This window comes from Microplitis mediator, chromosome 2 (genome assembly GCF_029852145.1).
Source record: "Microplitis mediator isolate UGA2020A chromosome 2, iyMicMedi2.1, whole genome shotgun sequence".
In the NCBI taxonomy this organism is placed as follows: Eukaryota; Metazoa; Arthropoda; class Insecta; order Hymenoptera; family Braconidae; genus Microplitis; species Microplitis mediator.
The window spans coordinates 1526366-1552923 of record NC_079970.1 but is presented as its reverse complement, the minus strand read 5'-3'; the positions used below and the strand labels follow the sequence as shown (position 1 = coordinate 1552923).

The window sequence follows — 26558 nt, the reverse complement described above, 5'->3', positions numbered from 1 at the left end:
TTATGGTTTTTATTATAAAATGGAATATATTTCGATTAAAGTAACGGTTATATACAAACGGATGATGCATAAAAAAGGTTTTACAATTAATTATTAAGACTTAGATTTAAAATTAACAGTAACAATAATGATAATGATATTAATTATTGTTGAGCAGAATATCTAAAACGAGCAGGTGACAAATTGTCGTTACAACCAATAGAAACGTGTCTCGTCACGGCGCAATTGTAATTTTAAAACGTGACGGTAGATCTTGAGAGCTGGTCCCAGAAGAAGATCTAGTCCGATCAATACGTCGGATCTTTTCATTAGTAGTAAGGAGTGGCCGTCGATGTCCTGTAATTTAAATAAAACTGATGAGTGATGACTTGAGCTATGGAATTTTAGGCAGTGTTATAATTTTACTCATATCTTTATTCAAGGGAAGTAGCTACAAGTCTACTCATTCACAACTTTACTAAACCTCAAATCTACTATGATACTGAAGTTAGCCGACGTCTAATAATTTTTGAATTTTTTTTAAGCGAGAAATTATAAAAAAAAAAAATATTTGAAAAAATTGCACTTGTAGTCTTTTGAATTTTCTACATGTGCATATTTTTATTTTTTTTTTTTAATTCAAATTTAATTGTTAAAAAAAAATCAAAAAATTTTTAATTGTCTGCTAAGTTCAGGATCGTAATCTACTCAGATTTAATTCAACTCAGTTATATTTTTACTCAGCTTCAAATAAACTCAGCGACAATTCTACTCACGTATTTTTTTTTAGTCTATCGATAAAATATCAATTTTTTGTGAGTAGAGCTGTAGCTGAGTAAAGATATAACTGAGTAGAGTTAAACCTGACGGTACTGAAGTTAGCTGACATTTCATCATTTTTGAATTTTTTTTAAATGATAAATTATAAAAAAAAAAATATTTAAAAAAATTGCACTTATAGTTTTTTAAATTTTCTATATGCGCATATTTTTAGTTTTTTTTTTTTTTTATAATTTATCGTTTGGAAAAAAATTCCAAAAATTATGAAATGTCTGTTAACTTCAGGATCATTAAACCTGAGTAAAAAAAACTTAGAATAGAATTGTAACACTGCCAAATTATAAATTTCACTTAATAATTATCCTTGTTGGTAAAACAAAATTATTTATCGAGGATTGGATAAGAAAGGACTGGGTACTGGTTCGATAAAATTTGAATAAAGAAAAAAAAAATTACCTGAACACGAAAAACTTCAGCTTCTTTAGGAAAAAGACGAGCGAAATACTGATAAACTTGTTCGGAAGTCCAATCAGAAGCATCTGGTATATTTGGATCAATAACAGAATCACGTGGTGTTGTTTCATCTTCTGTGTGATCCAAAGACTCTCTAGATGGTGAAACCTGTGGACTCAATACTGGAGGTAAAATCGGAGTTTGCGGGGGAGATTCTGATCTGGGGGCTGCGGTGGCCGTTGGGATTGAAGCTGCTGTTGTTGAGGCGATGGTGATTATAACTGGACCTGGAGCTGGTGTTGGTGTTGGTGCTGGTAAGGGAGCTGTTGGTGCTGATACTGATACCGGAGTAGCATTGGCTGGCTGCTTGCCGGACTGGTGCTTCTGGTTGCACTCGCAGCACTGCCATTTGGAATTTGACTTTGTAACTCGCGGGATGTGACACGAGTGATGATACGCGTCGTCACATGAGTGGCATGTTATCAGAGGTCCCTGTAATTATTTTATTATTTGATTATTTACTTATAGACTTTTGTTAACTGAGTTATTAATTATTGATCTTGTACTTACGACGTCAGACGTTTCGCAACAGACTGTACAACTTTTGCAGCGTTCGCACTGCCAACTGCTACCGGATTTAAGTACCAAGTCATCGGGAGAATAAATGCAACTCGGATGTGCTAAAAAATAATTAAAAATTTAATTAACCAATTAATAAGGAATTATTAGAACAATTATTGAGAATTAACTTTTTTTAATATTGTCAGATCTAAAATGAATTACCTCTGACAGTACAATCACGACAAGGAACAAGATTTTCAGACTTGTCTTTATAACAGAGACTGCATTTTCTACCAGGAGTCTCTTTGGCATTCGACTTTGCAGAAGTTGAGTCCTGTGAATCCTGGGTGATAGCTTGCAAAGCGGCTTTTATACTTGTAGCCGACTGTCTTCCTCGCTTACGCTTCACCACGTTGTTGTCCGATGGGTCAAAGACTTTCTTGGCTCTCTAAAATTTAAAAAATTTCTCATTACCCCAACAAACAAACAAACAAACAATTTTATTTACTTATTTAAAAAAAAATAAATTACCTTCCGTCTCGCGCTGCGGAATCCCCCAACAGGATTAGATAAAGTGGGCGAAGGATTTGCAGAACTTCTTTCGGCCTCAGCTTCCTCGTCCTCTTTCTCTTCGCTCAAGGCACCACTGTCATCCTTATCCTTGTCTTTCTCTTTCTCTTTCTCCTTTTCCTTCTCCTTCTCTTTTTCTTTTTCCTTCTCTTTCTCCTTTTCTTTTTCTTTTTCCTTCTCTTTCTCTTTCTCCTTCTCCTTCTCCTTCAGCTTATCAACTTTACTATCATTGAAAAACTTGCTCTCCGTCCTCTCATACTTTATTTCATCAAACTTTATCTCAATATCCATGGAATCATCAGCTCTAACCATCAAACGTTGCTTACGTTCCGACTTAGATGTGCGTTTAAGGTTAGAAGTATTAACCGAATCATTTTTAGGTTCTTTTTTCTGTGTAATAATTGGTATCGACATTTGATTACTGTCTTCGCACCGCAGTACCAGGTCATCCTTAGTCACTGATTCTTCTGGAGAATTCGGTTCCTTCACAGCAACCGCGACTTCAAAACATTGCTGATCACGTTTGCTTGCAGCAATACCATTGCCGTTGTTATTACCAGTGGAATTGATGTTGTTGCTACCAACAGTAGGTCGCGGGCTGTTTATTTTCGGTGTACTCGACCGTGAATCAGTAATCAATAAACTGTTGTTATCATAATTAAACACTTCTGCGGAAGTTATCGTCGAGTCATTAGCATTAGCACCGGCACTGACAATACAATTAGAATTAGAATTATTGTCTGAGGGAATACCATTGGTACTGTCACGTGCGTATCGTTTGTTGGCGCAGTTAATCATCATTTCATTCTCCAAATTATGGTTGAAATTGTTGGACTTTGGCGACGGGGTCGACGGAGAGGACGACGAAGAAATGGTCGAACTCAATGTCGTGTTGCTGGTGTCACTAGTGGCGACTAGCGAATAATTACCATTCGCTGACCTGATTATGTTGCCGTTGGCTACTTCCTTGTTGAGGAAGTCCTCGACCATCTTCCGGGAGGTCGGGTTGGAGATGCCGTCCAGCAGCTGCTCGATCAGTCTGAGTGCTGGGACCCCCTGGTCCAGGTAGTCCGGCTCCTCGATCACCAGCTCGGCGACCGCGCCGGCGACCACGGCGGAGTTCAGTTTGTCCTTCACAAATCCCTCGGGGCGGTTCTTGTAGAGTTGAAGCCTTGACCACTTGGACGCATTGCGGTACGAGGTGTTGCCCTTGTAGTCCACCTGGATGACCTTCTCAGCCTCTATCAGACGGTGCAAGTCGGCGATGGTGTCCCGTGCGTCGACACAAAATTTTCTCAGCAAGTAATTGCATATGCGATCAGCATCCGGTCGCGCTTTTCGTCGTCTTAACTGATCGATAGCTTCCAAAATTTGCTCTTCGTAAAGAATTTGTGCATCAACTCGGTGCTGCTGCATATTTATATATATTTTTCTTTTTTTTCTTATTCTTATTCTTTTTAATTATTTATTTTATAAATATTATTTATTATTTATTTTAATTCTCTCGCTTATTATTATTATATATACTAGTGTTATTATATATATTTATTTTTTAAATTTAGTATCAATCGCGGGTATAAAGATGTCGCCGTTTCTTCATCGGTGTTTTACTCGCCGGTTTATTTTCTCAATTACGTATTTTTTTTTTCTATTCTGTTAAAGAAAATTAATTTATATTTTATTAATTAGTGCTGACTAGTAAATTTTAAAAAAATTATATATATTTTATTTAAATGAAATAAAAATAATGCGGTAAAAAATTTAAAAATTAATAACAAAAATTATTTATTTTTTGTATAAAAAAAAGAAATATTTATAGAAAAACGTCAAGGCTACGCGAGTAAATGACCAAATCGAAACTGAGACACCGTTTTTTTACATTTAATGTTAAAATAATTAACTAAAATTTAAATTTTTAAAAAATAAAAAACGTTAGCGCGAAAATAAACAAAATAAATATTAACTTTTACAATAATATATAAATAAATAAATAAAATAAAGCAAACAAAAATGGAAACTTACATAAATTACAATAATATTTATGACAAATATGACAACAATTACACGTGGAGCGACCTAGTGTACTAGGGCGTATACGCGTCTAAATATTTCTCAGGACTAAAAGGATCCGGAGTAAAAACTGCGCGCTGTTCACTGCCCTTACATATAAGTACTTATATGTATGATATATTATATATGTATATATTACATACTAGACTACACAATTAAAAGTGCAATGCAGTAAATCAGGAAGCGGTGGCTGGTTCACAAAATGTCTAGTGTCGTCAAGAGCGAATTGCTAACTGAATAAAATTTGTGAGCGTGAGTATGAGCACCAGCGCCAACTTTACACACCAACACCTCTATACATTTAGTATATATACATATATAATATATATACGTGTAAATGTGTGTAGAAGCGGGTCCGGGTGCGCGTAGATGCACATGCACACTTTACAACTTTACAAATGTAATTACACTAGTACTAGTACTTGTAAATTTATATATATATGTATATATATTTATATTATTAAATGTAATGATAATAATTATGATAAAATAGTTAAATGTAACAAATATGAGTAAAACTACCCTCGAGTTAAAAATGTCGATAAGCGCGTGCCCGGTCGCTGACTAACGAGTTGATTTTTTTTTTCTTTTATTTTTCTGATTATTTTTTATTGCAGATGGAGATGGAGATATAGAGTGCAGAGATGCGGTACTTTGTGCGCGTGAGTTTTTTTTTTTAATTTTTATTCAACTGATTTTTATTTGCTAATGCGCGTTTCTGGCCACGCCGGAGTTTACGATATCGGAATCAGTACGCGCTGGGATTTTATTTGTCGGAATTAAATGGAGCGGAGTTGGGTTGGGGTTATAGAATCTGAAGGGTATGCTTACCTCGTTAGTTTTTAAATAATATTGCGAGTGACGTTTGTGTATGATCGATAATCTTGAATAATCACACGTGCGCTAGTAAAGCTTTTGCGATGTGGGCGCTCCGGGCGCGGTTTCTTTCTCTCTCTGTTTTATGTTTTCTCGTGTACTAAACGTCCAACTTGGTCACTCGACCGCTTTACAAGAAACAGTCTAGGAAATTTTATTTTCCGGCAAATGTGGGCAAGTTGATGACTTTATTTACTGTGTGAGACTCAATGGTTGTCTGGATGTTGAACTGGCGATTAAGAACTGACGACTTTTACTAAATTTACTATTAAAATAAGTGGGTACTTGGTGTTGTACTGCAACGCAAAGTATGACTGTAACCCGCCGCGAAGATCTTACCCGACCGCAAATGGAAGTAGTTCGGAAAACTGCCGCCACGTTTTTGCAAATGACTAGAGAGCGGCGCTACTGTCAGATACCAGTGCGCATGCGCGCGCTAATTACACTGCGCAGAATTGTGTATTGAACGCGCGCAGAAACGCGTCTCTCTCTTCGGACAAACAGCTGATTTTTTTGAATTTTATTCCCCGCCAAATACTGAAATTTTAAAAATAAAAAAAATAAAACATTTTTTTTTATCAAGTAAATTAAAAAATTATGAAAATTTTATTTAAACGATTAAGTAGACGTGTAATACTTTTTTTTCTTAAATACAAAAATACTTTTATAGGTTTATTTTTAAAATTTATTTTCTTTTTCCGGGAGCTTGAAGCTTCCGCTCCGACGCAAAACGAACTTGGTAGCCTAAAAATAAATATATGGTTATTATTAACACGAATTATTTTGTAATCACTCGGGTAGATTAATATTTCATAGACTTACTAAATTAACAGGCTTGACTTTAGCCACTGGACTGTTGCTCTCCTTCAGAGCTCCGGGAATTAATTTTTTCGAGCCTTCGCTTCTTGATAAATCGCCTCGAATCGGTTCTGAACGACGAGTAGAAAGTTTATTGATCGAGTGCTTCGATGATAAACTCGCTCGTAATTTTTGAGAATCTTTACTAGTGTCCGTTACTCTTGGAGATGCCTTAGGTGTCCTCGGTGATGAAACAGCCATTTTAACTTGTGGTCTACGAGTAAAAAAAAAATACAAATAAATAAATCATGTAAAGTTTTAAATAAAATAAAATTTATTACCGTTCGTAGGAATTATTTTTATTAAATTGAGGACGAGGACTAGTCCTGGGTGTGACACGAGGACTTGTTGCTGTCCTAGGAGCGTTCGGAGTAACTGGAGAAATATTCCAAGATGGCTTGGGACTCTTGGCAATCGGCAGACTGGAGCGAGTATTTTTATTGCCGCCTTCTGGAGTCGAGGCTGCGAGAGGTTTAGTCTTGGGAGGTTTCTGCAGACAATTAAGACCCGGCTCTTCAGAATTCGGAGTGCTGGTTTTCCCGATGGAGGCACGAGCACGTGGAGGTGTCGCGGGAGTAATCAGCGGAGCGACGCGTTTGCCCAGCGAAGCACGTCGGTGCATATTACCCAGGGGAATCACCGCTTTCAGCGGACCCTTCGTGGTCTCGGACTCCGGCTTCTTGCTGCGGAGTTTAGTTTTGCTGAGTACTGGGACAGGTTTTATTTTAACTGGAGCAGCATCATCTTTAGGGAGTTGATCAGCGCGCGAACCAGCCGCCCGGTGACCAAATGATGAAGACAAACGGCTTTTTATTTCTTTCTTAGGACTGTCGACGCGAACTTTGCGCCCGGCTGAACTAGATCTACGGGGACTTGATCCCTCAGGTATCTGGGTCGTCGACGTTACTCTTTTTAATCCGCCATATTTTTTACTTGGACTGTCTACACTCCTGCGTGTAATTGATGACACCGAGCGACTTAATCCTGGATTATTCATCGGGTAAACACGTGCTGTTTTAACTGGCGAAGTCAATTTTGATTTTGCTTCATTGTCATCAGACACAACGCTGCTAAATACTTTGTTAAGTTTTTCTAATAATATTTTAGGCTCGCCAACACTTTCCGATAGCAATTTTTCCAGTGATGTTTGGATACCTGCTATCAATTTATGGATGCTGTCATTTGGACTTTTTGAATTTTTTAAATCCTGAGGTGACTTTGAATTACTATTTATACTTGAGGTATCAGAATTACCAGGATCATTAATTTTTATTTCATTATCTTTACTTGCAGACGAACTTGTACTTGTGGCCATACAAATTTCCAATAAATCGACGTTACTCTGAGACTTAACGCCCAGCATTTCCTCCAAATTTTTAAGTAATTCAGTAACCTGATAATTATTTTCAGCTTTTATCAATTTTTTAAGATCCATCAGCAAGGTCGCAGCGGATGGTTTATTCTCAGCTGCGATCAATTCTTTTTCCAGCTCACGTACCAAGTCGACAGTACTGTTGGCATCATTACTCTTAGCAAGCAATTGCGATGAAGATTGAGACTGTAATTTATCAGCAGAATTTAAACCCGTGCTATTAGATGTGTCTGACGACAGCTCAATCAAGTTTTCAACTCTGACTTCGCTGTCTGTTAATACTTCCGTATCACTGGGAATTCTCGAGGGCAATTCAATGCTGCCGCTCGCTGTAATTTAATAATTCACTTATCAGTCGATAAATCCCATGGGAAAATAATTAATTAATTAAATAAATACTCACACTCCTGTGATTTAGCAAGCATTCGTTCAAGTGTCGCTAATGATTTATCATCATCCCGCTTCTTCAATTCCTCGTCCTGCAATTAAATAATTTATTAATAAAAATTATAAAAATTCAAATTATAAAATAAAATAAAATACTAACAGTAAATACAGAGTCTGAAGTAATATTGTGATCAATAACAAAATTTTCTGGATCCGTAGTTAGAGAACTTCCGGCTTTTTCCAAGGACCCTAATGAGGACTTTGCTTTAAGCAGATTAAGTTTAGCTTTCAGGTCGGAAATTTCAGCAAACGAAGACGAGAGTCGGGAATTGATTGATCTTTTCATTTGCTCAGTGTCTGATACCGATGCGCTGTTGATGAACGCGCAGTTTATTGTATTGTTGGTGTAAGCAGACGAGCTGCCGGTTATACCAGACGCGGAGCTCAGCTTTCTGATGGAAGACAGGTCTGATATTGTGTTGTAGGATGACTGCAAGAACCCGTTGTTCAGTGGATCTTCGAGCAGTGAACTTTTAGATGACAGCAGACTTGTGTTCATCCTGGCGCCGGCCGTAGATTGTGATCTAGGAGCTTTGGTGCTGAGGTAGTGCGGCGAGAGCTGGCAGCCTTGAGACAGAGACCGGCGTAGCTTGTGGTAGTTTTCATTACCAGTTTTTAGAGCAGCTTCTTCAGCTTCTCTGATCCCCTGCTGGACGCAAGAAGCCAGACGCTGAGCAACTATCGACTTTATCGCAGTGTCATCGCCGCTGGATCCCGACAGGCTGTCATTGAGCGTCGACTGATTGAGAATTGACTGTGATAAATTGACTTTAGGACTCGAGACTCCCACATCTCCAGCTAAGCGTTTCAAGTGTCTATCAGTGCTCGGTCTCCCCGTCACCGAGCAATCCAGCAGAAAGCTGTCATTCAAAAACGACTGATCCAGTATCGACAGTTCATGATAATCTGGACTCGATTTACTTATTGTTACCAACGGATGTTTAGATTTGCTAAAATTTTTGTGGGTTAGACTCACTGATGGAGTGACAAACAAACCGTCTGACGTCTTGTTCATTTTCAGAGCGTCTGCATGACGTTTGGATTTCCCTGACTGATCACCAGTTGATTTGCACAGTGATCTAGATTCCCCGGATGTCTTCATAGACTTTTCCCAGACAACCTCGAACGGATCTTGGGATTTGCTGACAAACTCATTCGTTTTTCTCAACTCCGAATCAAATGGATTGTCATCCAGGTTTCCACAAGCTTCTAAATTAATTATCGGGTTCCTTATGACCTTCGATTCGCATGACTTCTCATCCTTGTCACTAGGCAAAGGGATCAAAGGTGACGTCAGCTTTGGACCTCGTATTTTCTTGTCCTCAGGGCTGGTTAAATCTATCAAGTCACTCATAGTTCTCTCTATCGCTCACCTCTTGCTATCAGTATTTTTCTTTTTTTAAATTTATTTACAATAATTATTATTATTATTATTTATGTTGACCGTTAAATTATTCAGCATTCAAAATTAGTGACACCTGATCACTTGACATATTAAATCTAAAAATTAAAAAAATTAAATCTTGCACTTGAAACATCCAATTATTACTGAGTGTGAATGTACCAGACATCAGACAAATTTAAAATTATAAATAAATAAAATAAAATTTAAAAATTAATGTGAATTTTTTATAAATATTTAAAAAAAAATTATTTACTGTTTATTTATAATTTTAAATTTGTCTGATGTCTGGTACATTCGCACCCATAATTATTATTATTAATTACCAATTTGTTGATTACTTTACAGCTCTACGGTGTATAAAACCATTAAACAATTAATTAATGACACTGTACACAATTATTTTACAGGTGAAAATGTATTTTTTTAGTCCCCGGCCATGACCGGCCCGGCGGCGCCACCTGGCGGCAAAAGATAATTTCAAAAAACTAAAAAAAAGAACATGGCGCTTAATGACGCGCTGATCATCACCAATTAACCGATAATTAAAATAAAGGGTAAAATGTCACGGTAAATATCAATTACACAAAATTCTCAAGTAATTTAAATATATATTTGAAAACTAACAACAAATTTAAATTTTTATCGTAAACTAAAGCAGATAAAATATTCAATTTAAAAACCGTAGAGTAGCAAGTAAAAATAAACTTCCATTACAGGTAATTTACTACTCGGTCGTAAAAAAGAAAAAGGAGACGATCAACAAATTAGCTGATTTTTGTTTATCCTCAATAAAAAAAATGATCATCCCCATAATGCGTGAATCAGCCAATCGGATCCGAGTCTTATGTTTCCAGAGCAGCTCGTGCTGAGATCCCGCGTAGGCGCAGAACAAAAAAACGTATCATTTTTTTACACTCCCTGTCTCGTTACTTTACTTGCGTACTTTGTATGTATATACATTGAAAGGGAAGGAAAAAAAAAAAAAAAACTCTTCAAGACTATTCAAGTACGACAGGCTGTTGGATATTGGATATTTTTTTTGCCATTACTGTTATTATTAATTCCTGTACAGGCGGTACTGTTATTATTTTTTTATCTCGGACATTTCAGGTGATGGATGAAGGATGAAGGATGAAGGATGGACGAAGGAAAGGACAGACGTATTTTTTACTACACCCATAATTACATTATTATTTTTTTTCGATTTGCCGAACGGTGGAATTCGCACGACACAAGGTCACGCGTCACCCATTGGCTGTTATAGGACACGCTGTCAGTTTCAGCTTTGAGCTTTCAGTATCGCTTGGTCTCTCGTACGTGCGTGTCTCTACTTCCTTCCATTCAATTTTCATACTCTTTCTCTAGACATACATATATAATTATATATACACATTCATATACATATATATGAACGTATATGTCCGTAAAGTATCACTCCATTAGCAAGTACTCCAAAATTAGGGTGGAATCGGACTAAATCTCGGTGTCACTTGAAAGCCTCCAGCTTCGATTCCTCTAATTACTTTTTTTAATTAATTACATTTTTAATTAAAGTAACTCTGGACAAAGAAGGCTATTGTTTCAACAGTAAATTGTCTTTATTGTTGTTATTGTTGGATTATTTGCTGATAAATATAAAAAAGTCAGTCGAGTTAAAAATTTACTCCGAAGCGGTCGACGATTCGAATCAACAAGTTGCTGATATCTATGCAAATATTTGCAGTGATAGTTTTAAAATAGAGTGAAGCGTAAAAAGGGGAATAAGTAGATGGTATGCTTTTTATTATTATTAAATTATCTGGACTTGATGGACGTCATAAAAGGAAAATAATGAAATATTGACAGTAGTGCTGACGTACCGGGTAAAATATAATAATAAAGTATCGGTTTCATTTTTTTTTCATATTGACACAGCCGGTGGATTGAGTGAAAAATACCCTAGGGAGTTTTTTAATACAAAAGTACATGGGTTCGGTTGTTTGCATCGAGCTCCGATGATTTAATTTCCATGGCGAGTAGTGAGAAAGTCAAGTGCGGCTCGGCTGTAAGTTGGAATTGTGGATACGAGGATAGAAGACCTGGTATTTATAAATGAAGAGGGGTTTATTTCATTGTTAATTAGTTTAAATTGTGACAAAACGATACTCGGTGACGTCAATGCAAATTTGCGCGCAAATAGTCGCATGGGCATGGGACTTTTTGATGATAGGCAGGACTCCATACTCTGTTCAGAATGTAAGTTAAGTTTATTATGTTATTAGTAATTGCATATTATGTACATACATACATACATACATACATATATATATTGTTATATAATACCATGTGCACACTATATATGTACTCATTATTATTATGTACTGCGGGTGTCTTGTATCCAAGTCGATGGCGAATTATGTTGAGTTATTTTCAGACTTTGCGTGACATTAAAATGTCAACAGGTAAACTCAAAAAAAAAAAAAAAAATTAATAATGGCATCAAAAAACTGATGAGCCCGACAAAGTTGAGCGGAATCTTGAGCGGTCTTTAAACGTCGGTTAGTTTAAAAAGTAATTTACAAAAGGTAAATTAAGATTTTCCAATGGATTTTATTTAATCTGTTATTTTATCCGGTGGAAAAGTCTAGATGCTTATGGGTAATGAGCAGCGAGAGAGGGAGAGACTGATAACTTTTGGATATTGTCAAAGTTTTAATTAATTCATCAGCTTGAATCTAATGGAAATGTTTTGGGAAGTAATTAACGGTAGGGTTTGAGTTCTGAGTGCTCTTTAGTAAAAAAATAAATTGTTCTATTAATTTATTGTTTTAAAGCGAATAGACTTGCAAGTGTATTAGATTTTTTTTTGCAATAGCGTACTGGTATTTTGTTGTGTAAATTGGAGTAGTGAATTAGTTGTGGATAATATAAAATAATAATCGATAAATAGTAATTTTTTATGAATATTTGAAGGTAAATATCAGTAATGCAAGGCTTATTTGTTTGTTGACTTATTTTGACAGCCAATCCAATTACACGTGACTGATGATAAAAACAAGGTGCTCTCGGATGGTAAAGACATGATGAAGGATACAACAACCAGTACGGCTACAAAGGAAACTAGTGAAGTGGACAGAGGAAAAAATAAAAAAGACATGGCTCCCTGGCGACTTCCAACCCCGACCTCGATGATATCGAGCCAAGGAAATCCGTTGACTCCCATTAGCTCTCCTCAATATTTATCCCCCAACGTGTTCCAAGGGCGTAACTCCCTCTGTTCCGCCCATGGTGAGTTCTTTATTTTATTACTTTATTATCATTGAGCTCTTAAGAATCACCGGGTTCCCTGCTAAACAAACTTAAAAACTTTCCGCCATTTATCCGGTCCAGCAATACAAATCATATCCAATTATCCCATTTATTTTATTTCAGATTACAACTTACGCAGAAGAAGGCCCATGACTCTGAAAATCGGGCCCAGACTGGTCCCCCACAAAAGCACATCGGCCCCGACGAGCGTCACCGACGGCGAGTGGCCGGCCCACAGGTGAGTTTTTAAATTTAAATAAATTAAAACATCTCCCGGTATTTTTTAAAAAACTACCGGCAGGTTTTTCTGCCAACGATAGCCGGCAATGCCGCTGCCGGCGCAGGCCGTTGGTAAAGTAGAATTTAAAGCCCTAGAGGGTGAAGGTAAGTCCTGGGTGTGCTCATATTTTTTTAATATATTGGTAACACGGTAGGGTAGTTCGCTGTAGGGTAGACCAGGATTCCCCGAGTTTGTTACCAAGAGATCGAGCCCTAGGCCGAGCTTTTGATTCAAAGCTTAGTCGAGCTTGCGACAGTCTCTGCTACGACTGCACACCCGTTTTTGGCGGAATAAACTTTATATTCGGTGCTATACTACTGTATATATTACAAACTATACTAAACACTTTGGTAGTAGTCAAGTGTACTGGCGTTGGCGCGGTAACCACAACATTCTGAGTTTAGCTTTCACGGTTTAACGTACGGACGCGTGATTTCAGTACGATAGTGGTCAGACGGCAGTTGTCTTCACTAGATGCACGTGTGGAAAATCCACCGGTTACTTTATATGCGTCGTATATAAATTTACAGTAAATTTATTTGTTTACTTTATTTTTTTTGTAAATAACAGAACTGAAAAACTGGAGATCCAGCGATGGAATAATTTAATAATCGGCGACTGTAGTTATTTTTAGGATTAGAATCACTCATATATTTATGTCATCTATGGAGTATTAAATAAGTAATGCGCATTTTCGGTTATTCCATTATGTGAAATTATTATCGATTGTGATTCAGTGTAAAGTTTATCGTGACATAAAGCTCTTTAGCAACGGCAGTAGTACAAGTTTATGCTGTTATAGTATGAATTGAATTTCCAGTTGCAGTTGTAGTTATAGTTGTAGTTGTAGTTTTAGATTTGAATAATATAATAGCGTGTTTCAGACTAATAGTGTTTATCGTCTGGTATTATAAATTTAACGGTTATTTATGTTTACTCGCGATTCGTGATACCTGATTTTGACAGATTATTAATTAAGGGCGGCATTTAGTTTACAAGATGTTCAGGTTTTTTCTTAGTTAACGCAAGTACGAGTTACTGGACAAATCATAAGTAAGAGGTACAGTTAATTTTCGTTAAACTGAACATCCAAGAGTGCAGTTCTGCAAGTAGAGATCGATAGTTTGTTACTATTTGAAAAACTTTAGTTAAAATAATTGACTGCATATTTGTGATGTAGAGTAGCGTTAGAGGGTTTATTTATTTATTTTTTAAAAAAAGTTTTAAAGCAAATATTGGAATTTATTCGCTCCCTATTGATTGTAAATATTAAATATTTGAATTTATAGTGGGAAATTACTTATGGATGCATTATTGCTGGTGTCTGGTTTTAATACGTGGGGAGCTTAGGAGTCGGGTTGGGAATCAGAGGGAAAAACGGAGCCGGTAAACTTTTTATGATAAAATAAAATATGGCAAAGGAGGTTGGGGGTGAGACAGAGGAGAGAAAGAAAATAATGAAATACACGAGCAAGTGCGAAATGTTGTCACGTCGCGCGTGTAGTGAGAGCGGACCACATCCCGCGGATGTTTATGTTGCTGGAGGCAATAGAAATACCGGGACAAATTGGGTCGGTGATTGTGGCAGTGGTAGTGGGTCTGGAGCTGGGGGAGCTTTTGCTCATCATGGACATCTTTGGGGTAAACGTCATCATGGACCAGCCTCGGCACCTGTGCTTAGTCACGCAAATACTCGGCCACCCCAGCCCATTATTTTGAGAACAAGAAGAAGTTGGCCAGCTGCGCCTAGTAGATGTAGAAGGTGAGATTATATAACCCAATATTGTGTAATGTTATATATTATATATATATATTGATAAGCTCTGCTCTGAGATAAGCTCTGTCGCGGGAATAAATTATTTAGGTTTGTATTTAATTATTATTATCCGTCAGATTTAAGTCGTCATTAGAGACGGATAATTCTTAGGGTTGACTGAGATTAAAAGAGCACTCGTCCAGAAACACGATTTACGTTAAATATTCATGGAAATTCTAGTTTTTTTTTTTTTTGTCCTTTTTTTATGAATGCTTGAAAAAAATTGTTTTAAAGTTTAGTGAAATGGCGTTTTTTATTTAAGTATAGGAAAATATTATCTCGAAAGACTTTAGGAAAACATTATCATAAAAAGCCTTAGAAAAATATTATCACTTGAATCACTGGGGAAATGTTTCTATATAAATTACAAGCAAAGTTTAGATAAATTTTTAGTGTTTATTAGAAATTTCTTTTATATTTTTATAAATATTTAATACATGGACTCGGGGAATTTTTTTATGGGGATTTAAAACTTTAAGAGTTTTTCTAAAAATAATTGAATTTAGTATTTTATTAAATTTTTTTACAAGTTTTTTATACGGGGCATAACTAAGTAATGATATTAATGTAAGTTATGAAATATTTTTACGCGGGATTATAAATACATAAATAAATTAATTGTAAATTTTTATAAAAAATATTTATAATAAAATATGAGGTTCAATATTTCAGTTAAAAATTTTTATAAAAGCAATTTATTAAAAAGTTTTTTTTTTAGGATTTCCATACAAATGATGAGAAAAGCATTTTCATTATAATTTTCATAAAAGGGTTTTCACGAAACTTTTTATGTTACCATAAGAAGTAAGATAATAAAAAAAGTTTGTTTAATTAAAATAAAGCGGGGAAAATATTTACAAAAAAAAAAAAAAAAAATACATATTTATTACATTTTAAATATTTATAAAATAATTTAAATATCGTAAGCAGTAGAACAAGTTGATAACAAAGAGAATTATTGCGAGCATTATAAAATAACTGCAGTAATGTACAAATAGTGTACAGTCTATAGCATGCTGCAGGTGAAATTGTAAAATAGTGCGGGACTTCCGCGCCCGGTCAGCACCCGCACGAGATCTTTTACCGGGTAATAACCTCACCGGCAGCACTAAGTGCATGACTACGTACTTACAGCACACATACACGCTAAATTCAAACTCCAATATGTACATCTTACTCTACATTACACTCGTACTCCATACATACATACACATTAGAGTGTTTCAAAAAATCGACTTTTTTTTTTTTGAAGAACATTGAAAAGTCGACAGAGTATCTCTAGACAAAGACCCTGTTAAAATATGAGACGTTAATATTAATATTTAAAGGTGGCGATTCACGATTTTCTATTTTCCATTTAAATAACATGGGAAAAAAAAAATTTTAATTTTGGAATTTTATACCTCGGCGATGGCTTATTGAACAGATAAGTTCAGGATATATTTTTGTAGGGAATTGAACGCTCTACAAAAAAAGTCTCTTATCATTTTTTGATAAATCCATCTGTTCAAAAGTTATTGGAGCTCGAAGTCAAGTTAGAGTAAATTTCGAGATCTTTTTACTTTTCCGGCGAAACTATCGGACTTATCATAAAATGTTATGAGATCTTTTTTGTAGACAATTTTATTTTCTACAAATTATCATTGATAAATTTTTTTCAAATTCTGCATTGTTTTCTAGTTGTTTTCATTTTAATGCCAAGCTCTTAAAATCGATCAGAACACTACTTTTTTAGAAGCTTGGCATTAAAATGGAAATAACTAGAAAAAAATGCAGAATTTGAAAAAAATTTATCAATGATAATTTGTAGGAAATAAAATTGTCTACAAAAAAGATCTCATGACATTTTATGATAAGTCTGATAGTTTCGCCGGAAAAGTAAAAAGATCTCGAAATTTACTCTAACTTGACTTCGAGCTCCAATAACTTTTGAACAGATCGATTTATCAAAAAATGATAAGAGATTTTTTTTGTAGAGCGTTCAATTTCCTACAAAACTATATCCTGAACTTATCTGTTCAATCAGCCATCGCCGAGGTATAAAATTCCAAAATTAAAATATTTTTTTTCCCATGTTATTTAAATGGAAAATAGAAAATCGTGAATCGCCACCTTTAAATATTAATATTAAGGTCTCATATTTTAACAGGGTCTTTGTCTAGAGATACTCTGTCGATTTTTCAATGTTCTTCAAAAAAAAAAAAGTCGATTATTTGAAACACTCTAATGTACATCTTACTCTACATTACACTTTCGTACTCCATACATACATACACATAAATATATAAGTATTCATACATAAACTAACGTGTTATACAAAGCGCCAGGCTCTGCTCAACCCGACTCAGCAGAAAAGTCCTGTCCAAGTATTGACCCGTCTGTCAATGTCTATTCCTCGCACGATCTTTGAGGGATGTGAAAATAAGTTTAACTGTTGATTAGATCTCTATGCCTTCGGGCCGCAAGTCTCTTGGTAATACACCGGGTTTTTCTCCTTTTTTTTTTTTTCTTCTCATATAGAACCGAACTAAACCCCCAGTAGACAAGTACCGGGAGGGAAAAAAAATAAGAGAGCTCATAAAAACCAAATGCTTGGAAAATCAACTTTTAAGATTGATTGTTTACGTCAATCTCTACTTTAATTTCAACAGACCAATAAGACTCTTATTGCCATTATTTTTATTTATTGTCAATATCGTTTTCTTTTATTTTTATTATTCTTATCAATACAAACAACAGTAATTGCCCGCAATAAAAAAATGCATTATTGCTTTTAAAAAAATTAACTCATTGCTATTATAATTATTTTCTATTGCGTGATTCGATAAAATCTATTTGTTGCTAATAATTCATATAATAAATATTTAAATAAATAATTACGTAATTTCGTTATCTTTTAATCGCGGCATTTAATATTTATATAAATGCGATGGAAAAATATTAAAGTAATTAAATAAAATAAATCCTACTTACGGATAAATTTTATTGTTACAAAAGAAAATTTTTTATTATTAAATATTAAGGGGAGGGAATTTAATTAAACATTCAGTGCATTTGTAGGCTTATATAAAATATTTGTTCATTAGTAATGTACGAGCGAAAGGAAACGGCAGGGATAGGGACTGGGCCAGGAAAAGGGTTCAGAGGCTTCCACTTTAATTAGCTATATTGCGTAAACTTATAACTAATTAAACTTATAAATGACCGCGTCATAACTTGCCCGGAAATTAAAGTTTACTTTTATCTGCATAAAATAAAAAATATTAAATATTAAATTTTACTTCGGTTTTTAGTTATTTTTAAATTGTTTGTTACTTAGATCCGGGTGGTTGAGTAATTTATTAGATGGCACCATTAAGATAAATGTTTCATGAAAGTAAATTATTATTTCCTTAATCTTAACATGCATAATAATAACAATAATAACAACAACTCAGTGAAATTAAACTCGGAATAATTAATTACGACTCTGGCTAAGGATCTGGTGCTTTCTATTACTCATTTCCTGGATAGAAAAATTTTAATCCAAAGAATATTAAAATTTTTTCTCGGCTGAAAATTTGCTGAAAAAAGGCCCTAGTAGAAATAAAATCGAGTTTTTGTCCAGTCCCCAGTTAGGGTATCAGGCGTTTTGAGCACCTGACAAAATATCTCCGACAAAATATCCCCGACAAAATATCTCCGGACAAAATATCCCCATGAAAAGATAGCAAAAATAGTGAAAAAAGCCAAAAAAACTGACACAAAACTGGGGATATTTTGTCCAGAGATATTTTGTCGGGGATATTTTGTCAGGTGCTCAAAACGCATGGAACCGCCAGTTAGACTAGAGATCCAATGAAACATCCCTGATTAAAAGAAACGATTCGAAATGATTTGCAATATTAAATGCCCATAAGAAAGACAATTCAAAAGCATTCAAAAGTATTTAAAAATTTTTTTTTCTAATCGTTTTAAATCGTTTCTTTTAATAAGGGATAGCGGCTTTGAAGAAACTCACTTTTAAATTTTAGATTTTCAAGTTATCAAAATTGTCAGTTGCTCGGAAAAATAAAAAGATTTGTTAAAACAGTACTCAGTCAAATTAGGGATTAGTTCAAATTGATGTAACTTTCTCAAAATTACACCAAAAATTCAAACACGTGGCGGGATTTCTAGTTTTTACTCGATATCGCTGGCCAGTTACGCATTTAAAATCGAATTCCCGAAACCGGGTAGTAAACGAGAGGCTAAAAAAAAGCGAAGCTGAAAAATAGCCGATAGTTAGGCCCAAAAAAAATCGAAAATAGACTGACTCAATTTTTTGGCCAAATTTAGGCCTCCTTGAATAAAATTCTGTAGTTCCGGCGTGAGTCGGCCAATTATTTTTACCCGGATCGCTTGATAATTCAATCAACTAAAATAATAATTATTATAAAAATCGATAGTTCAATAGAAGAACAATAAATTAAATATTTGAATTTGTTTAAAATAAAAAACGGATGACAAAACGTAATTATTTGGAGCATAAAGAAACAAAACTCTTTGATATTCTGTCCCTGATGTATTGCAGGTATCGGACAGAAGTTAAATAACCACTAGGTAAATTAACGCTCGGTTAGACAATTTGTGTAGCGTTGACTAGTAATTTTCAGGAAACAATTGTTCATTATGCATCTATTCGATTCGATGGACTCACATTTCACACTATTATACCCACCATCATCTGCCTTTACTTTGATTCCCGTAACGTTTGTCCGCACTGCGCCCGCTATCGATTTTTTTAACCGATCATTTGAAAAATATCACCGGCGTTTATTTTTCATTCTAATTCTCCATCGCATCAGATTTACAAAAATACAGACACGATTAAATTATCATCAAAAATCTATTTATAAAATTATTTTTTTACCGCCAGTAAAATAATCTTTTAAGTTCGGGCTCCGTTTCATCTTTAAATAATTTCATTCTAAAAATTACCGCTTCGTAATTTATTATTTTTACTGCCGTTTAAAACTTAAATGCATACGCGGTTGTTTACTTTACGAAACGACGTCGGCTCGGCGAGAAAATAACATGAAAATTTATTATTAAAAGGGAAATCGATATCAGGCCGGTAGAGTAGAGACTGTATACAGTAAATATATAACTTCTGCAGCAGAGTTTGTTTTCTCATTTATCCACGGCACTCTTCTCTATCATTATCATATAAAATCATTTTATTACCGTCTATCAGTCATCAACACCAGTTTAAATTTATAACACTCGCGAGAAAATCCGCGAGTTTGTTTACAAATAAATTTGCGTCATCATATTTGAATTTACTAAAAATACATTTTCTCATTAGAAACTATATTTAGATTTTATTTATCATCCAGTTATTAAATTATGCTGTGAATATTTATTGACTTTTGATTAATTAAATTTAATTAATTCATTTATTTACTTTTAAAAATTGACAGAATAAAATAAATAGCGAACTAGGTCATGTAGACGTACTGTCATTTAAAAAAATATATATATATATTTTATATTTACATTACAATGCACCGTATGTCGTTGTATATATATAAAATATAGCACAGAGATTTACTCTCGGTTTCATAATAACAAACCACTTTAATATGGCTGGACTTCATACATGTTGACATTTTAAACCGGATGTGTATCATCCGCAATGTTATTTTATTTTATTACAACACAACTTTTTAAAGAGTGATCCATTTTATTTATCATGATCAATACACAGAAAAAAAATTTTTTTTCCGCAAAAAATTTAACTCTCGCCAATAGAATTTTTTATCGCTCCAAAAAATTTCTCGAGCGAAAAAATCCCTTTTTTCTGTGTACCCAAAAGTATTTACAATATATATGACCAGGCATTAATTAATACGACAATAAATTAAATTAATAACTAGTGATCAGTAATTAAATATATTTCAATTGCTAATTACTTATTATAATTGTTGATAAACATAGCAAATGGATTACGTACACGATTAATGGGTTTATGAATACATTAATAAATTATTTACACTACGGTACATATTTACCATAGAAACTAATAGACATTTTAATTACAATCTCAAAATTATAATAAAAATAATAATTTTCGTCGAATTTCAACAATTAGAGTTGAAAATTTTGCCGCTCTAATTTCCTCGACCGCGCACTATTCGTAAAAAATATAGGGGAAGGGGGGGGGGGGGGCAAAACGGGATACTTAACGAAAAATTTAGTTTTTAGGGACATAAATATCGTAAATTGGCTTCATTTTGATTCTATTTGAAATAAATATAACGAATTTGAGACTGCCATCAGAAAAAAAAATTTTATTTTCTGTGGGCAAAATGGGATACCCCAAAAAAAAGTAAATTTTTTTTTTTTTTTTTTTTAAGTGAATAAAATTGATGTAATAATGTCTCTCTAAATTAATGTAAGTAATAAAATTTACTCTCAACATATTTTTAAAGAAGTTTTTCCTTGTTATTTCTTTTCAAAATTTGAAATTGGCGCCAATATTATACTTTTCGCAAAAAATATAAAAATGTTTTTTTTTTGCTTTCAATAGTGTAAAATGACACTAGATGTCATTTTTGACCATTTTCGAAAGTTTTTCGAGAAAAAAAAATTTTGACGACATTTTGAAGGTATCCCCTTTTGCCAGCCTATCCCGTTTTGTCTCCCCTTCCCCTATATATATATATATGATCGCAATAATTATTGAATAATGAATTATAATTAGAAACAATTGCCCGGCAATAAATCACAAGTGATACAAATGATTAATTAATTAGTAGAAATTAAATGTATCCTCGTAATAAATCAGTGTTTTAATATTGTTAATGAATATGTGATTTTCGGGTGTGTAACACACATATATCGTGATATGAGTGAGAGATGTATGATGTACTTAATATTAGTATGACTCTTGGGTGAGATTATTGATTGGTATGGCTGCCTGTTGCGTTTGTTCGGGCTGGCTATACACCATCTTCCATACCCATCAGCAACCGATACCATATATATTATCTATATATATCTATATATCACTCTCCTCCTCTTTAACTATCTACATCTATTTAATACTCCACTCGTTGATATAAAGTTCTAGCTTAAGCATAAGCAGGTTGGTTTGCTAGTCCGCGCAACTCTTCTCCAACTAGGACGGAAATATTCTATCCCTGTAATAACGTACACGAGGGCGGCAACCCTTGTACATTTTAAAACCTCCATCTACATTCAATCCACGCACCGCAAATAAATATATTAAGAATCTATAAAACTTAAAATTTAAACCCCATAACCACGAGCCGTAAGGAATTTCCGAGCAATTTTTTTTTTAATAATCGACAATGATATTAAATAAAAAGAGTAATAATAATAACAGTAACCAGAACTTTTGTCAGCTTTAATAGGCTTTAAAGCAAATCGATGTGATATATCGCCGTGGAATATAATAAAATGAGTTATAAATATAACCCAAGGACATAAATAAATAGCTAGGGTATTAAAGGACAGAGTTGGGAATGTCGAGTTGGTATTACAGTGATTTTGCAATGAGCCAATATCATCAGACGTGAAATGCTAATGAAGCTTGTCTCTAGTGCTCGATTATTAATCGACATAAAGTGGGCTTTGTTATACGCACACCTACACCCACACTGCGTACACTATTCAGTTACCTACATAACTATATTTATATTGATATATATGGATATAGATATAGATATATAAACAAAGTGGAGTATAATAGTGTTTGAGTGTGGTCGAGTATGTCGAAACGCGCACGCGTTCAAGCTATATCGACCCCCCCGAGATGATGGCCTGGTGGTGGCATCTGAGCTGTCTGTTCTGTTCGCAGCTGCTTCAACCCGAACTCTCAATATCAACTTTGTTATCCGATCTCATTTATTTTATTTTATGCTTTTCCTTATACTTTTTCTTCCCTGTCCCTGTCTCTCCCCGTCTCTCCCTGTCTCTCCCTACACCTGTCCCTGCATTTGCCACGACCGAATATCTCCAATCCGGAAATTACGCAGATAATTAACCCCTCGACCCAGTAAATCAATAATTAATAGAAAAAATAATAAATTTTTCCAAGAAACTGCGGGTTTATTATTTTTAATCAGCACTATGACGCCGAAAATTTGACGTTTATTTCTAGCGCACTCGCGTCACACTTAATATCCATACTATATATATATGTATATTATATAAATATAAAATTGTGATATGCAGTGTACGTGCATCGTATAAAGTCGCTCTCCAGATAGATCCGCGGCGATATAGTGTAAGCCAGTGATATGCCAGAAGAGCATGCACTTAACTCACAACTTTTTTTATTTTTTTTTATTACATATTTAAATATAAATTTTTTCTGATCCCATTGTGATAGCACAGTGGCATGATAGCGCAGAGTTTAAAAGCTCGTTCTCGTCTCGGTTGGAAATATATACATATATATTTAGTTTACTCTGGTTGGGTTGCCGTTGGCGTTGTGTCGAAAACTACCAAACGTATGGTACGCACAAGCAGTAAAAACTCGTTGCTGAACGTACGTAAATATTGTTTGGTATAAATTTATATATCTTTTATCAAAGCTCTGGGCGTACGTGCACGCCGCCAGAGGGTGAAAAAGGTTTTTCTTTATTATTATTATTATTCATATTTTTTTTTTTAAATTTTCTCGCTACATTGACGTGATACAGAGGTAGTTTTCCGGACAGTTGAACACAAAGTTCGGCAATATAGTTATAATACGCCGTAGAAAATTTATATGACGTGATATATATATGTATGTACAGAGAATAGAGTGGATGGAACATATGTATAGTGTCATTCTCTATTATGTTTAGTTGACACGTGAATTGAATAGGAGTGAAATGTGTTCTACATATATATTGTTTGCTGTAAGTGATTTTTCGAAGCACAAAAATTTATATCTATCAGTCTGTGATGTAATTTGTGTATTATTGAATTTGAAATCCGTTTGATGTGGATGTGCTGTCGGTTTGAGGACTGAGGACTGAGGACTCGATGGTTTGAGTGGGCAGTCTGTGTAATGATATTAGAATAGAGAGGTTTAAGTATAATAGTACAGTCTGCAGTGTATTGTATTGTATAGAGTAGAGTAGAGTAGAGTATGGCATAGAGTTAAGTATAAAAGCTGAAAAGCGTTGTGGCCCTGGCCGGTACCCGGAAGATCTGACGTTTTTCCGGATGCTACGTCACTGGATGGCCCGCAAGCGCGCGGTACCTAGTCTGGTTAGATGTAGGTATATAGTGTGTAGTTGGGTAGTATGTAGTATGTAGTGCGCGGATAGGATCGTCCGCGAGTAGAGCGAGCACAAGAGCACAAGTAGTGTAGAGGCCTGGCTGACTCTACGCGGAGAGGACAGGAGAGGGCGGCCCCGTGGCGGTGCTGTGCGAGTTCCGAGTCGAGAGCGGGATAGCTACGATGGATACGATCCCTCCCCGTTAGTCGGCTCTCGGCCGTCGTCATCGTCTGGTACATTTACACCAGAGACGTCACGCGATAACACCGCTGATTATTTACTAGTCTTTACCTTAATAGTTATTATTTTTTTTATTTTTATTGCAATAAGGACTCGCAGAAGCTCCTGCGGGCACTCGTGGCTCTGATATTTTTATTTGTATTTGTTTGGGTGTTGAGGTACGCGCCCTTTTGGGTTTTTTTATTAAATTGAATTTTAAAAATAAAATTTCATGTCACTTTTTTTTTATAAATTTTATTTATTTAATATTTTTTTTGTCTCTGTCTCGTCACCGGTGACCTCCATTGTACACAGAGCACTCTACGAATACCTTCTATTCCCGGTTTTCCATTTCCTTTAGTTCGGATACGAGACGTCGAAAGATCTTCCACTGGTATCTCAACCTGAATATACTAGTCTCCAGAGTGCTATAACATCCCTCGAGGTGCGGTTTGTTTAGTTTATTGCAATTGGCTTAAAAAAAAAAATCCGATTTTTATTTATTTTTTAAAAAATAAAATAAAGTTCAATAACAGGCAGTTATATTTCAGTTTTCGGTCGTTATAAATTTATTTAAATACAATTAATTAAAATTTAAAATTCAATTTACCCGTCGCGAATATTGACATAAAATGACATTGTTTCGCTTCCGCTGTTTGTTTATAATTTTAATCTGACGGAAAGTCGAATATATTTTCATAGATTCAAGTGTCGCCTCGTATTTATTAATTATATTTTATTTTCCCCGGGTAAATTTAAAAAGTGTCAGCTCTGGGGATTTAGCGCAAGTCAAGGTTACCGCGAGTAAGCATCACATTTAATATTTTATGGAGATCAAGTAGTAACAACTTAAATAGGGAGACGAAAGAGGGGGTAGAGTGAGAGGAAATGGCAAAGTTACTTTCTAGTCTATCTTATTTTGATTGCTCGGGATTAAAATATTAAATATACTGCTCTAGTTGAGTCTAAGTGCTGGGGACGGTCATGTTTATGCTAGAAGAACTCGGTTAAATAATAATAGTGACAGCGATTATTATTATAATAATAACAACAATAATAATAATACGGAGAGACGTAGTGTATAGGGATAATAATAATAATAATATTGGAGTGAAGATTAGAAAGAGGACAAGCAGGGTGAGAAAATCTAAAGAGAAATATAGTCAGGCGGCAGGGGATGAAAGTCGTGGGCTCGCGGGGGTGCAAGTGTGTGAGCGGGCTCGTGATAAACGAATAGGGGCTTGCCAAATGGTTTTAGGTGGCTACGGGTTAGTAGGGATACAAGTTCGATCGGAATATACACACCGAAAAAATATATACATATATATTTATTAAATATAATAACAAACGGAGCTAACGACTCTAGAGCAAAAGTACATTTCAGTAATTACATCTTTTGTCCTTTAATCATTTTTTTATTTATTATTTTACCCTTCAGACTCGTAAACAAGTACATATATGATGTACGTACGTACATACATATGTACAGTTGACGTATAATAATTTTCTAGATGAGTAAAAATCTATATCAACTGACAGTCGTAACTGTGTGATTGTCGGTATGTAAATTTAAACTGGTGGTTATTTAATAAGGACATATATATTTTCCGTAAGTGTGGAAAAATAAATGTTACTGTTGTAAGTGAAACAATGTGACTTAAATTAATAAAACAATTTATGGACATGCTTGCTAAAGCATTTAATAATGTGTTCAATTGACATAGATAAATTAAATAATTATGATAATGAACAAGAGGAATAATGAATGAGTGAAGATAAAGCGTGCTGGAGACGTAGACGTCGTCGGCGGTCATAATGTTGATATTAATGATGGTAGTAATGATGACGGTGGCAGGATTGGTCCCACCGATAAGTTGAGATATTGATAATAAAAGTATAAATAAATAGTCCAAGACTGGATCGAGCTGGTGGTTATTGAATCCGTAGAAACGGTGGCTTCTTCATGGTGGATCCTTAATGTTTTGACGCTGCTTTTAGTCAGGGTACCGAAGTGGGGGGCACGTGGTCGTGCTGCCTGCCGTGCGCCGGCGGCGGCGGGCGAGGAGCTCCTGGTGGTCTCAGTGCTGGTGGATCTAGTGCAAGTGCCGGTGGATCCGGTGGTACCGGTACCGGTGTAAGTGAGGGCAATAGTGCCGGTGGTTCTCCGTCTGGGACCGAGACCAACTCACGTAGCAAAACCAACAAGTCATCAATTATCGTCTGCCACAGCAACAGACGCAGACAGAACCAGAAGAGCAGCATCACGAGTGTAATTAAGAGTACCTGCAAACGTAGTGGTAGTAATAACAGCTCCAACGACTTTAATG

The 26558-nt window shown here is 35.0% G+C and overlaps 3 protein-coding genes across 4 annotated transcripts in view; 1 reads left to right on the top strand and 2 right to left on the bottom strand.

Annotated features, from left to right (window-relative positions):
- Positions 1–5: 5 nt before the first annotated feature.
- Positions 6–3867, bottom strand: LOC130678664 (uncharacterized protein DDB_G0286299). Its single transcript, XM_057486028.1, has 5 exons — positions 2305–3867; positions 1996–2221; positions 1783–1892; positions 1216–1704; positions 6–336 (listed from the first exon to the last, which is right to left on the bottom strand). Exons 1-5 carry the CDS (start codon positions 3757–3759, stop codon positions 190–192), a joined length of 2427 nt encoding a protein of 808 aa, XP_057342011.1. The 5' UTR covers positions 3760–3867; the 3' UTR covers positions 6–189.
- A 1377-nt stretch (positions 3868–5244) lies between these two features.
- Positions 5245–9836, bottom strand: LOC130678662 (uncharacterized). The gene is made up of 6 exons (XM_057486015.1): positions 9695–9836; positions 8067–9466; positions 7923–7998; positions 6429–7848; positions 6112–6361; positions 5245–6033 (listed from the first exon to the last, which is right to left on the bottom strand). Exons 2-6 carry the CDS (start codon positions 9318–9320, stop codon positions 5968–5970), a joined length of 3066 nt encoding a protein of 1021 aa, XP_057341998.1. The 5' UTR covers positions 9321–9466; positions 9695–9836; the 3' UTR covers positions 5245–5967.
- Positions 9837–11415: 1579 nt separating this feature from the next.
- The window catches only part of LOC130678663 (cAMP-specific 3',5'-cyclic phosphodiesterase), an 81802-nt gene continuing 66659 nt past the window's right edge, over positions 11416–26558 (top strand). The window contains exons 1-3 of one of the 2 annotated variants that reach the window (XM_057486022.1): positions 11416–11606; positions 12374–12638; positions 12783–12897. In XM_057486022.1, the coding sequence (XP_057342005.1) occupies positions 11529–11606; positions 12374–12638; positions 12783–12897 (458 nt within the window). In that variant the 5' untranslated portion in view covers positions 11416–11528. Of the gene's footprint in view, positions 11607–12373; positions 12639–12782; positions 12898–14357; positions 14702–26558 lie in introns of those variants that run through there. The other variant, XM_057486023.1, reaches the window with a different exon arrangement.

Excerpts from the sequence above, each read along its gene's own strand:
- LOC130678664 (XM_057486028.1), bottom strand. The coding sequence starts at position 3,759 with ATGCAGCAGCACCGAGTTGATGCACAAATTCTTTACGAAGAGCAAATT. Across the intron at positions 2,222-2,304 it reads TCCGCAGCGCGAGACGGAAG|AGAGCCAAGAAAGTCTTTGA; the intron begins GTAATTTATTTT and ends TTTAAATTTTAG. Across the intron at positions 1,893-1,995 it reads TCGTGATTGTACTGTCAGAG|CACATCCGAGTTGCATTTAT; the intron begins GTAATTCATTTT and ends ATTATTTTTTAG.
- LOC130678662 (XM_057486015.1), bottom strand. The coding sequence starts at position 9,320 with ATGAGTGACTTGATAGATTTAACCAGCCCTGAGGACAAGAAAATACGA. Across the intron at positions 7,999-8,066 it reads CTTCAGACTCTGTATTTACT|GACGAGGAATTGAAGAAGCG; the intron begins GTTAGTATTTTA and ends ATTTAATTGCAG. Across the intron at positions 7,849-7,922 it reads GCTTGCTAAATCACAGGAGT|CGAGCGGCAGCATTGAATTG; the intron begins GTGAGTATTTAT and ends ATTAAATTACAG.